The sequence below is a fragment of the Pomacea canaliculata genome, linkage group LG7 (genome assembly GCF_003073045.1).
Source record: "Pomacea canaliculata isolate SZHN2017 linkage group LG7, ASM307304v1, whole genome shotgun sequence".
In the NCBI taxonomy this organism is placed as follows: domain Eukaryota; kingdom Metazoa; phylum Mollusca; class Gastropoda; order Architaenioglossa; family Ampullariidae; genus Pomacea; species Pomacea canaliculata.
In genome coordinates, this window is record NC_037596.1 from 24,299,672 (window position 1) to 24,316,597 (window position 16,926).

A 16,926-nucleotide genomic window follows, 5' to 3' on the forward strand; every position below is an offset into this window, starting at 1 on the left:
CTCACACACAAATATTGTTGTGTCTTCAGCCTCTCTCGCAAAAAGGAAACAACACTCTGCGGGGCTCAGACGTATTTATTTCCTTCTTCCGTTTAGTACAGTCATTAAAATCGTGTGTGCTGCTCCGGAAGCAGTGAATCAGCTTACAATATTAGTGCAGTTTGTGTTGTCACTGCTGAGATATCATGCGTTTAATATAATGTGTTCTCTTTCAAGGAGAAGAACTTACTTAAAATTATTGCATCTAACATATGAAGAAGCATGAAAGTCAACTGGGATTATATTGTTTTGTCATGCAAAATATTTTTGCGTGTACGGTATTAGTCTAGACATCCTTATAACCGAGATTACAAATAATCAAAGTGTAACGGTGCATACGTTTTGGTCTTCAACATTACGACCACATGAAAAAGACCTTGGGTAGCCATTTTTTAGTTTCTTGACATCAATTAGCAGCAGAGTTTACAGCTATAATAACTACAACCACCATGCACCGGGGAGTATCTACACTGTGACGGATCTTGAAAAGAGGCTAAAGGGCAATAAGTGACAATGTGTGAGGCTTAGAATGTGTGAAAGCTAGAATGTGTTAGGGTTAAGATGTGTGAAAGTTAGAATGTGTAAGGGGTTAGAATGTATCAGGGGTTAGAATGTGTAAAGGTTAGAATGTGTGAGGGTTAGAATGTGAAGTATTTAAATTGAAATTGCGTGCGAGGTCACGAGAGTCAATTAGTAACTTGGCTTGCATACAATGAGAAATGTAAACACCTCAGCATTTCTTCTTCTTTTTTTTTTTTTGAGAGCTTGTAAGGATCTGAAGAAGTCAATGTTCAATGTTGATAAAAGATTTTCTTAAGAATAAACTTGGCCTCACCAAAAATCACAAAAGTTAGAAATGTGACCTCATTCAACACAATCTCTGATATATTCTAATGAAGCTTTAATAGAAATACAAATTAAAAACTTTTAACAGAAAAAATAAATGAACAGACAGTAAGATGAGTATGATCTGTTATTCTTTTATAACAACTACGATAAAAACAAACAAAAAAGCAAATTAGTATTGGAAAGGAAGTAGTGACTTCAAAGAATTGACAAGTATTTAAAATATATCTATTTAAATTAAAACCAGCAATGATTATATGTAATTATATAAGAATGTTATTAATAAAACTTGTACATGTTAAGAAAGCGCGCGCACACACACACACACACACAGAACACACAATATTTCTTTATTTGAAAATAAATGCTTTTGGAGCACTGTCTGTATCCTTTACATAAACCTGAGCATCATATTTCTAATCATCTTTGTATTCATGAAGCACATGTAGATGGTCTCCCTTATGCAGTTCATATTTCAAAAAGTAAAAGCTACCAAAAAAGTGATGTAGTGATGTCAATAAAAACGACTCAACAGTTTACTACTATTAACGTTTAAAGCGTTGAGATGAAAGAAAAAGGGATCTTAAAGAATTTATCAAACAACACTTTTGCTGAGTTCTAGATGATGGGGTGTTTAATAAATAATAGTAAGAAGTAGATATTTAAAATGCATTTTCCGAAAGCAAACTGAATTCGCTTATTTGATGTTGAGGTGACTGTAGGTAATGGCATGGTCTTCTTCTCCAGTGCGATCCTCTTGGAACCGTAGAACATTGTATTCGTCCTCTGACATTTTTGATGTATCATGTACCTGTTGAAATATATGTATTTTTACGTAATAAAAATAAAGGAAGTATTTAAAGGATTTTCTTGCACCAACTTCATCAACAATTAGCAAGGTTCATATAATAATTGCAATTAGCGGTTTAAAAATAGGGTAATTTCTTCTTTTTACTCAGTGATATACATCAGGTACATTTTAATCTAAAGCAAAAGTCTTAGCTTTATTTTGAGTGTGTGGCTGCTAAATAAACTCACCCTTACATCGGAGCTCCCTGTTTCAGACTTAGCAGCCCATGGAACAACATGATACACACCCAGTCCAGAATCCGTCGGCACTTGAGTGACATTCATGTATCCAGTGACTAGAATAAAGAAATCGGACCCAAAATACCCAAATAAAGTTTTTATAGGTTTTGAAACAATATTTAAGGTGCTTGTTTATTATGCATGCCAAAACGTTAGCTCAATGGATAAAAAATAATTTAAATTATAAAAAGAGGAGATCACGTGTGTTTCAATGTTTTCCCTATAACAAAGCGTAGAAATCTTACTGCTGTTTGGCTGATAAAGGTTGAGCTACAAAAAGGTCTTTTTTATTTGTTCTTTTCTTTTCAAAGTCAATAAAATTCCAACGTTTTTATTAGCCGTTATCGAGATTTACTTTCTGCTACTTTAGCACAGCCCAGTATCTTCAAGGTTTATTCAGTTTATGCAATAGATGCATTGTGAGTGACATCTTTTTATTTAATTAATTAATGTGCCTAATAAATTTGTTGTAACACTTCTTGCGCTGCTTTCTGTATGTCACCTTTGTATTAAAACTTGGTTATTGTGGCCTTTATTAAAAGACAATATCTTAGCTGATATATTACATAATGGTTTACCTGGCACATCTTGACGACTCTGTTTGCCGAATCTTGTTGGCTTGGGTTTGATTGCCATCTTTTTTGAATCCATTCCTTTGTTTGTCATGTTAGTGATATCTCTAGCCTGATGACCGCTGCTACTCTTTGGCGCATACGATAGGTTGCTAGTTGCTTCAGTAACATGTTTATTGTCTCCTGCAGTCGCTGGGCCAGCGATGGCGTACAGGTCTCCTGATGGCGCAGCAAAGTGTGCAGCTGGTCTCTGTGTCTCGAGTTTATTATCGACTGCACCGAAAACGATGTCATAAAATAATTCTAATCATTGTAATTTAGATTCACACACGAACCATTGATTACCCTTGACTTTTCTTGTATTTCTTTCTATATGGGATTATTATATTACACTTATTTATCATGTGTTTATCAGAAGACAATTATGAAAGCTGATATATTACATTCTGCTTTACTTGACCAAGGCTGACGACTCTTTTCGCCCAGTCTTGTCGGCTTGGGCTTTATTGGCATCTTTCTTGATTCCGTCCCTTGATTGTTGTGGTAAATGATATTTTCAGTCTGATGACAAGGTAGTTTGTGTTGCATACGTTCTGTTGCTTGGTTAACTTCTCTTGCAGTCGCTGGGCCAGCGATGCTGTACAGGTCTCCAGATGGCGCAGCAAAGCGTACAACTGGAGTCTGTGGTTGAAGAATGTTGTTCGCTGCACAAAGATGAGAGAACGGTGCGATTTGGTGATTAATTACTGAAAATTAACGAAAATATAACACCTTTCTTCATGATTATCATCATTAAGATTTCCTTATAATATGCCATGAAACCAAAAAAAGTTGTGTCCCTTGCTTTACTAACTGTATTTTCTGTGATCAATCTTAACGCAGTGGTCAGTAAGTTTAATAAGGAGATGTAGTTAAATAAAAATAATTTGCACTCTTTTGACTCTTGCTCATCATTAGGAAGGAGTAAAAAAATTGGCAAAAGGTCTGCAGCAAAAAAGAAAACGTACAGATAATATAAAAGACCATCTGAAGCAAACGATGGACTATCGTAATATCCAAGATGAAAAAAAAAAACTTCTTATCCAGTTAAAGAATCTTGAAGATAGCGATTGACTGTTGGAAACATTAAATACTTAACAGTCTAAACTCGACGATGCTTTTCTCAAAGGCTAAAGTGTATACACTACAGTGGAACCTCGGTTAGCGAACGCCTCGGATAGCGAATTTTTCGGTTAACGAACAAAAATTTCGCTAAAAATTTGTCTCGGATAGCGAACAAAATTTCGGATAACGAACAAAAATTTCGTTAAAAATTTGTCTCCGATAGCGAACAAAATTTCGGATAACGAACAGCCACGTGAACCACACGTGACCAACCAGCATGTAATCATTCGCGCTCGAGACAGTTACGATCAGTCGTTCCTTTTCTATGCGCATCCTTCTTATTTAGTGATTTTTGTTCTTTATTTTAATAAGATAATCCTCAATCATGGCTCCAAAGAAGATTAAGAGCAATTAATAGTAGTGAGGTAATGACAAGGACGCGGCCAACAAATGAATTGAAAAAGGAAATGATTTCAAAGTATGAAGGTGGCATGCGTCTGTCGGATATGTGATGTCGTCTTACCGAAGAGTTTTACAAAAAAGGCAGAAGGAACAGACACTGGACAAGTTTTTTTCTTCAACCTCAAAGCTACAGAAAAGGGAAGTCACCCCCGATTTTATAATGTCACGTGTGCTCATGGAGAGGGGATTCAAAGCAGTAATTCCACCCCTTCCTCCCCACACCTGTTTCCAACCACGCCGTCAAAACGGCAAGTTTTCTGTTTAAATGCTTTCGTTAATGTTTTTATGTTTATTTAACTCCATTTATATTGCATTATAACTGTTCTCATTAAAACAAATACCTATATATATATACAGCCTGTAACTTTCAAATAGCGAGTCAACAGGGGCTAGGAACCAATTAAATCTATTTCCTTTATTTCTTATGGAAACAATTGTTTCGGATAACGAACATTTCGGTTAACGAACAGCTTTCCAGAACGGATTAAGTTCGTTAACCGAGGTTCCACTGTACTGCTTTTTGCACATATTTTGCAATAACGTATTTCGATTGAAGTATAAAAAGAAGTGTATTATAAGTTGAAGATCTTTATGTTGCTATAGTGAGGGACTGTTTAAGCCTAATCTTTTTTGCTGCCTTGGTATCGAAAACAAACAAGCATATATTTTGACCTTTAGTAGTATAAAAGTTATTTTTCTTTATTATAAAGAACTAAACAGCGGCAGGAAGCATTGAGACTTACGGCAAGTCGTATCACGAACTGTGACATACTCATCTTCCCTATGATCACCAGTCGTTGTGCCTGCAATGGTGTAGATGTCTCCAGATGGCGCAGCAAAGTGTACAGTAGGCGTCTGTGTCTCGGGTTTGTTGATGACTGCATAGGTATTCAACAAAAATGTTTGTGTTTATAACTATGAGTATCCGTTAATAATAATTTCACATCACTGCCACTTACTGGATGTTACTAGTCATACAATATATTTTATTATTTACTTTTAGTTTAAAGCTTCAATAACTGACACTTTTCAAATATTGCATACCATACACTAGTGTCTTTGTCGATTAAAAGCTGTATAACGGAATATTTGTTATACTGCAATATATATATATATAAAGACCTTCTGAGCTTTTTTTATGAAAATATTTTTAAATATATGTTTAAGCCTGATAACATTATATGAAAAGAGTTTGTAATCCTGGCTCCTTACCTTGCTATTGTGTTTGATTTGATGTCGAAAAAGTTTCCAAAGGAATGCATTCAATAAAACATCCTTGACCAATCAGAACAATGAGAGGAGTTGGCTTAAAAGTGCAGTTGAGTAGACTTAACAAATGAACCAGCAATTACCTCGGTTCTCTTTGTCCAGATCAGAGATAGAATCCCAAATGGTGTAAATATAATAAACTGAGCAGGATGAAAATAATGTACAACCAATTTAAAAAGTTGTTTTTAATACGTAAACAACTGTTAAATCGTATTAAGTTAAAAATAAACACTTGCGAAATTTTAGTTGAAGAAGCCTAATAGCAAACTTTATCGTTGTGGTTTCTTTTTCTTTTTCTTTGTTGTTGTTGTTGTTGTTGTTGTTGTTGTTGTTGTTGTTGTTGTTGAATAAAACGTATTTTAAATGGATTTAGTGAAAGGACCCAGTCCTCTAAGACAATATATGTCTCATTACCTTACAGTGAGGGAGGTGTCAAGATTCCTCACCCTTGCTGCCATACGTTCTCTAACTCTAAAAGCCACTTCACAGCTAGGTGAAAGGACTTCTTCCGTGTTTAAAACTTATATGTGGACCCATATACAATGAACACTAAAGTGTTTAACTAACATTACATAAACCAGATAATAAAGCAAATGATAAATTATTACAAACTAATGAGATCTTATGAGTTAAAAAGCAAAGATTGAAAGGTTGTTGGTGAAACATAAGATATTTGTAAAACAAAAATGCTGCTGACCTTTTCGTCGTTTGATAAAAAGAATGATAACTGCCACAATGACAAGAAGAAGAAGCACAACCACAACACTGCCAGCAATTACTCCCCCCTGATAAGGATTATCTGTAAAGATCCCAAAGGCAAAAATGACAAACAAGTTAAATAATTTAACTTTATTTTATCAAGGGTTAAAAAACGTTTTTTGCACATCGAATTTTAGTTTTTACCATTTCCAGACTTTTTATTCATGTATGCTTTTATCGAAGACTTTCTATGCAGCAAGTGTTTAACAGTTTGTTGTTTGTTATAAGTTTTATTTTAAGTAATGTTGTCACTGTAACTCGCTGTTACAGTATAAGTTCTGATAATATCTATTTAAAGCAAAATCAAGCAGAGTATTTACCTGTGTATGTCAATTGACCTGTGCATACAAAGTTAGAATACGTGTTTTGGGGTGACATTTGTTTAAATAGATGTGTTTTCAAATATACTTTATAAGTTCTGCATAAATAATATCAATAAATCAGCTATATTATCTTAACTTTAGGTTGTAACTTATCCTCCAACTCTAACATGCTTACGTGTGGGTTTGAGGACATAGATAGTTGTCGATGACACTTGTGCAAAGATCTGGTTGCTTGCCGTGCACTTGATTGTCGTCTGGTCTGCTGTAGGTGATGTAGGGAGCGTGCACCTGCTAGTGGTTTCGTTCTTAGTCTCGTTTTCGCACAAGATGTTCCACCGAAAGAAGGCAGACGGGTAAACATCACTCGCTGTGCACACTAACTCAGTCTTGGTCTCATCGCCAGATGTTTCTTCGCTGCTGCTGCTGATGTAAGCTACCGAGGGCCCAACTGTGTAATAACGAGTTTAATCAATATATATATACACACACCAACTGCATTATATTAGCTAAAAATGATGGCCCCTAGCAGCAGCAACAGAAGGAAAAAAAGTGAAGTAAAAAATTGGTTTCTTAAACGCATGGTATATGCTGGGGTAATGGAGACATTTATGAGACTAAACATATGAAAAAATCTTAGCACAGATTCAAGTAATACAGCAAAAAGATGTGTCTTTTAGTAACTCTCGTGGTAGTTAACGGCAGCATCAAAAGCGGTATAAAATATTAAAATGGCTAAACATGACTTACAAGCAACGAGAATCATGTATGGAGTTGTGTTGTAGATTGATCCCCATGTCAGACTACATGTAGTGATGGTACCGTTTCTCTCTCGTTTTATATCTTCTATGAAAAAATGTTCCTTGCTAGATTCTGCCCATCCAATCTGTGCAGGTGGATTTCCAAGATTCGATGTAAAGCATGTGCAGGTCACATTGGATCCTTCAAGAAGCATCTTTGAACAGTTGTGCTGAGGCGCGTCTGGTTTCTCTGAACAATGTGTATAAATACATACCCAAATGAATTATATGAGACAAGAAATATCATGGAAATTGCATAATATCATTAAAATTTTACAAATACTACTATTAGCACTACTTCCAATATTTTTACCTACAATCTACTGAGCATAAACCACACACACACATGTACGTGTGTGTGTGTGTGTGCATATATATCTTGCACATGAAAGAAAGTCAAGCTAGTATGTTTCAAGTCCATGTCAATACCATCAGTTCACTGACATGGAATTATGGGTTCAAAACCTGAAAAAATACTTTCTAAAGGTTGCAAGAGAGAATTTAAAAAAATATGACCAGCATTTCATCGTGAGATTTTTTCACTAGTTACAAATTATGATATTAATTATAACTAGCTAGAATGGCAGACACTGAGATTGAATGGAATATACTTTTAAACCTATGGCCTACCTAACTGAAAGTAAATAATGTTTAGGACATTAAAATATTTATTTAATATATATGTTAGTATGTTGATATGTATCTTTTGCTACAGTCAGGCATCCAGTTACACACCATAGTTACTTACGGAATCATAAGGAAGATTTAAAAAAATATGGACAAGAAAACGTTCAGCTGTTGAAATTCTGTATGAACTCAAAGACATCATTATGATTATTTTAATTTTTAGAGAAGGGGGGGGGGGCATGTTGTTTGATTCGAGCCAGCGTAGGGCTGTGTTAAGAAATCCAAAATTCAGGAAAATCATTGGCATAAATCATTGTTATTAATCAATTAAGTCCATCAGAGTGAGATGTCAACATGGTTACATGCATTGTTGACCATTTAAACAAAAGTTTTATTTTCAGTATCGTACGACTAGTAAGGCTCGAGAACAACAAAGTTATTTCAAGAAAACTATGAAATTATAGAGGCATTTCGATTTTTCTAGTTATCAAAATTCTTCGGTAACTATCTGAAGTAAATTATTTTCTTACCTATAAAAAAGGACTTTGAGAACTTGTCTGCTGGGTGTGAAGATGCGTCAATGCTATAGGTATAATTTCCAGTGATCACAGGCATTGGACGCACAAAAAAACAGTTCATATAAGAAACATGATCCGCTGTTTTATAACTGGAAGTACTTTGAACTTTAGGTATCTTTTCGCTTTTTTCCTGTGCACAAGAAGAGTTTAAACATAGATTTTTAAACAACAAACCAATTAAGCATTTATTGGATGTAGTATTCGAAAGAAGTGTCATGTAATTTAAATGTGTAAAAACAAATTACAGGTAGTAAAAGATAAGTTATGATTAAAGTTTTCTTGAAGTAAAGTTAGTATAGTTGATTTTATAAGGATATTTATGTAGATCTTATAAAGCATATTTTAAGACCTATTTAAAAAAAGGTCACACAAAAAACCGTATTCTAACTTAGTATGGACATGTGAATTGACATATACAGGTAAGTACTCTGGCTGTTTGTTTTAAATAAATATATTCGAAACATATACTAACATTACGGCCTGATCCAGATTTTAAAAATGCACATTTATATATTATATTATGTTTTGTATTAGCGAAATTTTTTTTTAAACAAATAGTAAGCGGAATCGAAGAAATGTACCTTGGTTTTTAGCATCCAGTTGCACGTGCGTTCCTGTTCTGATGGTAGCCATTGAACTCTACACACTCCGGACACAATCCACCCTGACAGCTGTACACTGCAGCTGTTAGGATTGTTGCTGACAGGAGCTGAAGACAATATTTCGTTCATAAAAATATGTATACCGCTCTGTCATTTAGCCCTCACATTGAATGCTCACAAACAGATGACGGGTACATCAAAAAGGTGGAAATTTTACACAATTGAGATCAGGCCCTAAGTATAGGACCCTTACACGATTTATAGTGTCGAAGTTTAAAGCTCGTCATGCACCAGTAAAAACTGTAATGTAGTTAATTGTAAAATATACTTACTTATTACCATTAAGTTGTAAAAAATTGTATCGCTGATTGTTCCCCATCTAAACCGACATGTATAAGTGTTGCCACTATCCTGTCGCTGAATATTGTGAAGGTGTAACGTGTCGTTGTTCACATCGTCCCACAGAAACTCTGCTGGTGGACTTCCTACATACGAGGACATGCACTTACAACTCATACTGGATCCCTCATAAACAGGAATGAGACAATTGTGAGTAAGTTGCCCTGGACGCACTGCACATTGAAAACAAGATGTTAAAAATTTTAAATGCAAAAAAGTTCTATTCTTGTTATTTTAATATAATTTAATTCATTACACCTTATGTATCCTATCGATGTAAAGTTTTTGAAAATGTAAGAAAACATTTAATTTAGAAATTTGGAGATTTTGGTTTACCTATAAGAAGAACTTTAGAAAACTGATCATCTGGGTGTGAGGATACGCTTATGCTGTAGTTATAATATCCAGCAATGACTGGCATGTCCTGCTCAAAAGAACAACTTCGTCTTTTGTAACGAACGGAACCGACAGTAACAAAAATCGAAGAGCTGAGCAATCCCTTTAAGTCATCTGGTGCAGTAGGCGGAGAAGACTGAAAGAGAAATTAATAACATTGAAAGGTTTCAAAAGTAGTATGTTCTTGAAGCTTTTTTATATGACAAGAACACTTAGCTCATAATAAGATTATGAGACACGTGTGCGTTGACCGCATATTTTCTTAATTAGTTGACTGAAGAGAGACATCGATATAAATCACCTGATAGCTGAAGCTCCACCAGCAATCCGGGATGTCGTTTATTGTATCGAGCCACTGAATTGTACACACTCCATACACCTTCCATCCTGACAGCTGTACTTGGCATGTCTCGGGAACAATGCTTACAGGCACTGAGTACGAAATTTAGAGCAAAGAAATAAATAGTACAAAGTGATTTTTTTCTTATATACAAGACCAAATGCACCCAGCTTTAATTATAGAGCAAAATAGTCACGATAGAAGAAAACAAATTTTAAAATCTTTATTTAAAAATTTTATCCCCAAATATTCATATGGAATCTATATTATTATTTATTTCAATCGTTATTGACGAGGTAATTGATAGTTTAGCTCATTTCTTGTTATTTCTCGAGGAGCACAGAGCGGAAACAACACCTTGCATAGCGAACCCGGTATAGGTATACACCCCGTCAGTTGGCCCCAGGTGGTTCTGATGTCCTTTGCGTCGCTTTCTACTGTTCTTTTCTAAGTCTGCGTTGGTCTCCCAACTCTCCTCTTTCCCTGAGGGTTCCAGTAAAGTGCCTGCTTTCCAATGGTGTCAGCTGGTTTGTGCAAGATGTGTCCTATCCAGCCTCATTTGCGCTTTTTGATGTCTTGGCTAGTGGCATTCTGGTTGGTTTGTTTCCACAGGCTGCTGTTGGAGGTCCTGTAGGCCATCTTATTCCAAGAATATGGCGTAGGCATCGATTGGTAAAGGTCTGGAACTTGTTGTTGATGATGTTTTTTAATCTCTAGGATTCAGAACAATACCATAGGAAAGCTTTTACATTAGTGTTGAATATGCGGGACTTAATGCGTCAGGATGATGCCCGGAAATTTAATATATATGAGGTCGATTGAGAATCCATCTAGCAATCTCTTTGTGCTTCATGGCTTGTTATGATCTTGCTGTCTTTTTATTTTACTTGCTTGTTTGGTTTGATGCTCCTGCCTTTCGAAGTTTTTGTTATTTCGTATAGCCGCTTCATGTTTACCAATATAGCTGTTGTTTCTGCTTCTTCGACCAGCTCATGGATGTAGCGTTTCTTGTTTACCCTGACAGACCTCTTGACTAGACGGTGGCTTCCAAGTACTGAGCTCTCAGACCTTCTTTCTCTTGCTGATATTGACACTGGTTGATCTTCTGTTTCAGCCCCTTTCTTGATTACGAGTTTGCCTAGATCTCTTGGGGCATCTATTCCTTGTTTTTTTTCTTTCCCTCTTTCCTGGAACATCTGTACATGTTGTCTTCCAAATAATCTTGAATGTTAACTAATGTTCTTCCACGGACGTTTCTTTACTTTTACTTGTTTTGGATTTCACAGTCATAAATTTCGTTTGTCCGTGAGTTCTTTAGGTAATCACTATAGAACTTGTGGTGTGGTCTGCCTACAGAACCCATAAGCGACTTTAGCTTAATATCGAACACTGCTATCTGAAAGTTGTGGTCTGAGGCAACATCTGCTCTTTCTTTCATTCGGTCATCCTGGACATTCAGCATTTGATGATGGTGTTAGTCCTTCCTTGAACATTAAATCTTTCTGAGATAAGACGTGGTGAAACTGGTTTCCAAGCCATCAGTGCTTTTTCACCTCTGTTGACATGGGCAGTGCTACTCACTGGGTATGATCGTGGTCTAGGTCTTTGTAACAAGGGTATATAATGAACTACTTATTTCCCTTGTCACGTAAGCAGACTTGCCACTTTCTTAGAGCATTTTGGTATTCTTGATCCCTAATCTGGGTCTTGCCTTGGTCGTCTTAAAGCTATCTTCACGAATGCTTTGATCAGCACACATTACAAGCTATTTCTAAAAAGAAATTTTCCCGCACAGACCCTTCTTCGGATGCTGTTGGAGTTTTTGTAACAATAAGTTGCCATCTCAAAATAAATTTGGACAGCCGGTATTTACCTGATCAAGCCATTTATTTGTGTGGAGTAAATATAACTGACCGCCTAATTATTCTAGAATTAGGTAATCAGAAATAAAGCCAGAGACATTTTTTTAAGAATTAATAACACAACCACTGTTAAGGAATATGGAGTTAGGGTTAAAGTATATGCTAATTTCTGGTAAACATTTTATACATATTTTTTTGTGAATGTCGAACTTTTGACCTATGTCCCGATTTGTGAGTTCTTTGTCGAGACAGTAACAGTCTTTGAGTTGATTTTACTACAAGACAACAAAACGTATATTTGTTAAAATTTACACCACGCAAATGTGTTTTAAATGATCTTTGAAACGGCGTATCACAGATAGTTGTTTTTATTGTAGGATCTTAAATATATATTTTTTTAAATACCGGTCGAAATATCATTCGCGGTCATTCGCCGCTGCGTTCACCTGAGAAGAGCGGGCTACCGCAGCCGCGTATCAAATGAGTTTAATAGAAGCTAAAATCTTCTTCAAAGTTAGGGTTTTTTATACCTTATGTTGACAAGGGCTACGAAGAGGCACCTTTTAATGTAACTTATCGCATAATACGGCTATGGTTTCTGCAGCTGTTGGGTCAAACCCACCTATAACTCGCAGTCTACACGTGGCAGTTATGTTCCCCTCATTGCAGCGAAGGGAAAAATCTTGATGTCTTGTGACATTCCTGATGGACAGCGTGCTCTCGTATTTCATTTTTGAAATTTCTTTCTCTCGTAAGAAAAATGGTGAGCCATTTAGGGATGTACACCCATCGTCATTGCAACGACCGATGTAGTTCTTCGTCCCGTAGCCATCAAAAGAAGACCATTCTATCTGGTCAGTGTACTGACCACAGGTAAAACTAACGTCAGTGTCTTCCGTTACATCTCTCACTCCAGATGAGCAATCATTGATATAGAGAGCTGCAACATAATGATATACTTACACAGATTATACTGAACTCGTTGATAAAACCAATAAAAGCTGAAATGCAAAAAAAAAATGCTAGTCGTGTATTTACTAACATAAATATCATTTCTAGAGCGGTACACATTTACTTTTTAGTTAAGGAGGTTTAGAAATCCGAATAAACTTAATAATAGAAATTAGAAGACAGTAGGGAAGAAGAATAGCGAATTAAGTCAAAAAATGATAAAATGCTCAATGTTTGTGTTAAAGACAGTGACAAATTAGCAGAATAAGCTAGCATAAAGCAAGATGACAAGGATATTTGATAAAAAAACAAATAGCATTTTCCATATAAGTACACCTGCCTGATTTTTTAGCCACTAAGAAAACGACGATATAGAGCAGAAAAGGCTTCTGTGTTTCAATCCTCAGACTATTGAAGCAACGGAGCACAAGACTATTATAATGTAGTCGAGTCATTTATCCTAAATCGTGAAAAGCACAGGCGGCAACACACTGAAAATATTTATTTAATTATTTAAAGCTTTTCCTGTTCTGACTGTGACAACTCGTCCCACAAATTTGTAAATACACTGTCAGAGCAAGCAGTTTACAATAGGGAAGTAAATATTTGGAGTGTGGTGCCCACGCCATAGCTTCTCTTTAAACGTTTGTGTGTTATCTAGTGCTTGATTCTTCAGTGATACCACACCCCTTACAAAGTTGAGACAGCTCATGGTTTTCGGCACGGAATACAATTCAATCACTATGCTAAATCCGTGACTCACGCCTGTATTTTGCAGCTGTTTTTCCTCTCTTGCATTCGTTTCACAGTATCTTCAATTTCCTTTAAAACATACATCAAACTACTGATTTTTCACTCATAAAATGTGTTAATGATGAAATGAACCCTTTGGTTAAAATAACAAACGTGTGGATTGTGCACTGTTTACAGGGCCAGAGTGGATTCTAAAACTCTTACTAGTATCTGACAGCCTCGCACTGCGCCATGGCAACAGGCTTCATGTTGTAAGATATTGATGACAATATTTAAAGGTTGTTATTCCACACGGTTTTATGTTATATTCACAAGAGCGAGTATAAAAAGAAATATACAAACATTAATATGGCATGTTACACAGTGTAAAACTGTGGACTGACACACTATCCATGATACAAACCCGTTATGTACTAAGTCTTCAGCATTCAACTTACCAAGTATTTTTAAGTCGCAAAATGCACTTGCACTTGTCAAGTAATCACTGCAAACTAATTTACGAGCCGAGTCTCTCGTGATTTTCTTTATCGTCAGCCTTGATGTAAACATATATCTCTTTTCATGGTCCACTTCATGTAGTCGAAACTGATTATTCCATGGTGTGCATGACTTCCTATAGCAAGACCCAGAATAAAGTTCTCGCCCCTCGTCGTCATAAACAGTCCACTGGGGTCCGGTAAACTGGTATTCACCGCATGTGAAAAGTTGATCCGTGCCTTCGACAACGTCTACACTACCATCTTTACAGCCAAGTATAGACAGTTCTACAAAAAATTAACCAGCCAATATTATTTTAGAAATCACAGGATTTTGTTAAGTAAGAAATCTCTTTTTATTTCAGCAAATATATATAAAATTAAGAAAATATTATTATTTTGTTAAATCCTTGGAAATCATTCAGCAACTGTTCAATGTTTCGTTGAAAAAAGTATAGCCTCTTCTTATTACTGAAATACGGTTCGCGAATGATTCAAATTGCTATCGTGTTTATATACAGAAAAAAATTACCCAGTACCTGAACGAACTGGTGAAGCAAGCAGTGCACCAACACAGAGTATCCAACTTCCACAAACAGCCATCACTTCCACTGGCTTATAAGAGGAAACTGAACAAGAAATCTCATAAAATTACACACAGGAATAACACATAACAAAGCGACATCAAATATCTTATTACACACAGTCAAATATTAGTTTGCCGACAGAAGGCCGGGCAGAAAGACAACTGTACATTGCTTAGTTCACAAGTTGTTACTTCCCTGTTCAGTCTCTCACTGCCATCTAGAGGCGTGTGTGATATTCCGGAACTGATTAAATAGTTTATAATACTCATCTTTAAGTGCATGCAGTGCTGTCACTGTCGAGATAACGTGTTTCCCTCAGTAAATGTTTCCTTGACTGCATTTTGTTGCTCGACATTTATTAAGTAGCATTTTTGTAACACTCATAATTTTGTTTTCCTTAGTAGTCCCATCTTCACAAAAATCAATATGTGTGTTTGTTTGTTTGCGTGTTTGTGAGGCTGGGGGGGTTGTGTGTAAGTGTGAAAGAGAGAGAGCTGCAGATATTATCTATTCTCAATTACAGTTTAGTTTTTGCTTTTCTTCGATGGTCTCCTTTTTTTTCTCTTTTCTCTAATACTCTGTGTTGATATAAAGCCTTTCTTACACGCATCTTTCTTGCTTGTCTTTTGTTACATTTCAAAGTTAACAACATTAGGAACTCCTCTAATGAATGACAAGACACGTGTATAACAATCACTACTCACCGCAAATATCAACACTGTCACAAAAACACTTAGCAATAATACTCGTCTGTTTGTTAGAAGCTAAACAACTGAACAGCTTTGCACGTCTATCACTCTTCAAATAGAAATTTGTATTTTGTAAGAAATGACCAGACTACAGCATACTGAGGATCAAATGGGATGCTGATATAGTATCTTTTTGTTACACATAAACTTGGTTCTACTAAAGCTAACATTAGTTACTTTGATGTACTCTGACTGAGCTTTAGTATGAATAAATAAATTACAGTTTATTAAGTTATTTTGCATTAAAGAAAGTAATTAAAATAATCACTAAACATAAATACATCTCTTTCACTTTTAAGCCACTTACCAAAAAGTTAAATAAAAAGTAAATACATGCTGCCAAAAGTAGCGACTTAAAGGAATGAGCTACAATTTTAAATATCCAGGAAACGATCAAAGAAAAAAAAAGACGAAATAATAATTATATATACTAATAAGATTATACAGTAACAATTTTTGTACATGTTCAAAGCCTTTTCCGAAGCTTTTTACTCGGCCTAACACAAACATAAAACACTGTATAGTGCGACTTCCTGAATGCATTTATGTAGCAAAAAAAAAAAAAAATGTTTATTTGTACAAAAGGAAATATTTATGCATATGTGCGACATATCCTTACACAATGATGTGTGTAGGGAAACAGTCTTTATCTTAGTCGGAAAATTGGAGACAACATAGCAATTATTTCTATTTAACGATCTCATTATATCAATGACGGTACAGAGATATCGTGTTTTCTTTAAAAGCAGAGACATGCACTATTAAAGTTGTTTGGCACAATCGTCAATGTGTTACCTTGATATAACTGATGTTATTCTCACTACTGTAAGTCGTAGCAGCAGCCGTACGTCTGTAGGTAATGAATCCTGTTTCTCTGATTATAGTTTTCTCCCTTTATAACTGCAACACGTCTTCATATAACAAATGCTCATACACACTGCAAGTAACTTACTCCTTCGTGATTAGACTTCAATGGGTTCTTATCAGTTACATTAATGTCCGACTGACAAAAATAATTAGACGGAAGAAAAAAGCAGACAAAATACGCTTGAACCGCTGGTTTCATCTCAGTATGTTCACATACAAGTAAAAGGTTTTGTAAAATATACCGACATGACTAAGTGACTCACACCATTCGAGGGTTCTTAATAACTTCCTCTTTAAATCGTGTATATTCGACTATCTGCTAGGTTAGCATTAATGCCTAAAACCACGAACAGGATGTGACTCACTTTCATCCCAACGACATCACACAGTTTTTATTGTCAGTGTTTGAAATCATGGGCAGTGTAACCCACAACCCTTGACCTCAGTGCTGTAATTACTATGTTACTGAGATATCGGAC

General features: G+C 35.6%; 1 protein-coding gene across 3 annotated transcripts; it reads right to left on the minus strand.

Moving 5' to 3' along the window:
* Positions 1-60: 60 nt before the first annotated feature.
* On the minus strand, positions 61-16,513 carry LOC112567843. Of its 3 annotated transcripts, XM_025244677.1 has the most exons (17): positions 16,376-16,513; positions 14,784-14,873; positions 14,206-14,532; positions 12,687-13,004; positions 10,164-10,294; positions 9,803-9,998; positions 9,400-9,639; positions 9,047-9,174; positions 8,418-8,595; positions 7,211-7,450; positions 6,639-6,911; positions 6,079-6,180; positions 4,856-4,990; positions 2,990-3,250; positions 2,553-2,819; positions 1,924-2,030; positions 61-1,696 (listed from the first exon to the last, which is right to left on the minus strand). In XM_025244677.1, the coding sequence occupies exons 2-17, from the start codon at positions 14,845-14,847 to the stop codon at positions 1,583-1,585; spliced, it is 3,081 nt and encodes a 1,026-aa protein (XP_025100462.1). In that variant the 5' UTR covers positions 14,848-14,873; positions 16,376-16,513; the 3' UTR covers positions 61-1,582. The 3 variants fall into 3 exon arrangements, with proteins under 3 accessions (XP_025100462.1, XP_025100463.1, XP_025100464.1); XM_025244678.1 differs by lacking the exon at positions 14,206-14,532; XM_025244679.1 differs by lacking the exons at positions 14,784-14,873; positions 16,376-16,513 and adding an exon at positions 13,779-13,837 and having other exon boundaries at positions 14,206-14,275.
* Positions 16,514-16,926: the final 413 nt, after the last annotated feature.

What these genes read in the sequence shown, in the direction of transcription:
- LOC112567843 (XM_025244677.1), bottom strand. Translation starts at nt 14,847, where the DNA reads ATGGCTGTTTGTGGAAGTTGGATACTCTGTGTTGGTGCACTGCTTGCT. An exon ending in CTATGTCCTCAAACCCACAC is followed by an intron (nt 6,181 to 6,638) that starts GTAAGCATGTTA and finishes GGATCTTTACAG; the next exon opens with ATAATCCTTATCAGGGGGGA. An exon ending in AGTTCGTGATACGACTTGCC is followed by an intron (nt 3,251 to 4,855) that starts GTAAGTCTCAAT and finishes ATCTTTGTGCAG; the next exon opens with CGAACAACATTCTTCAACCA.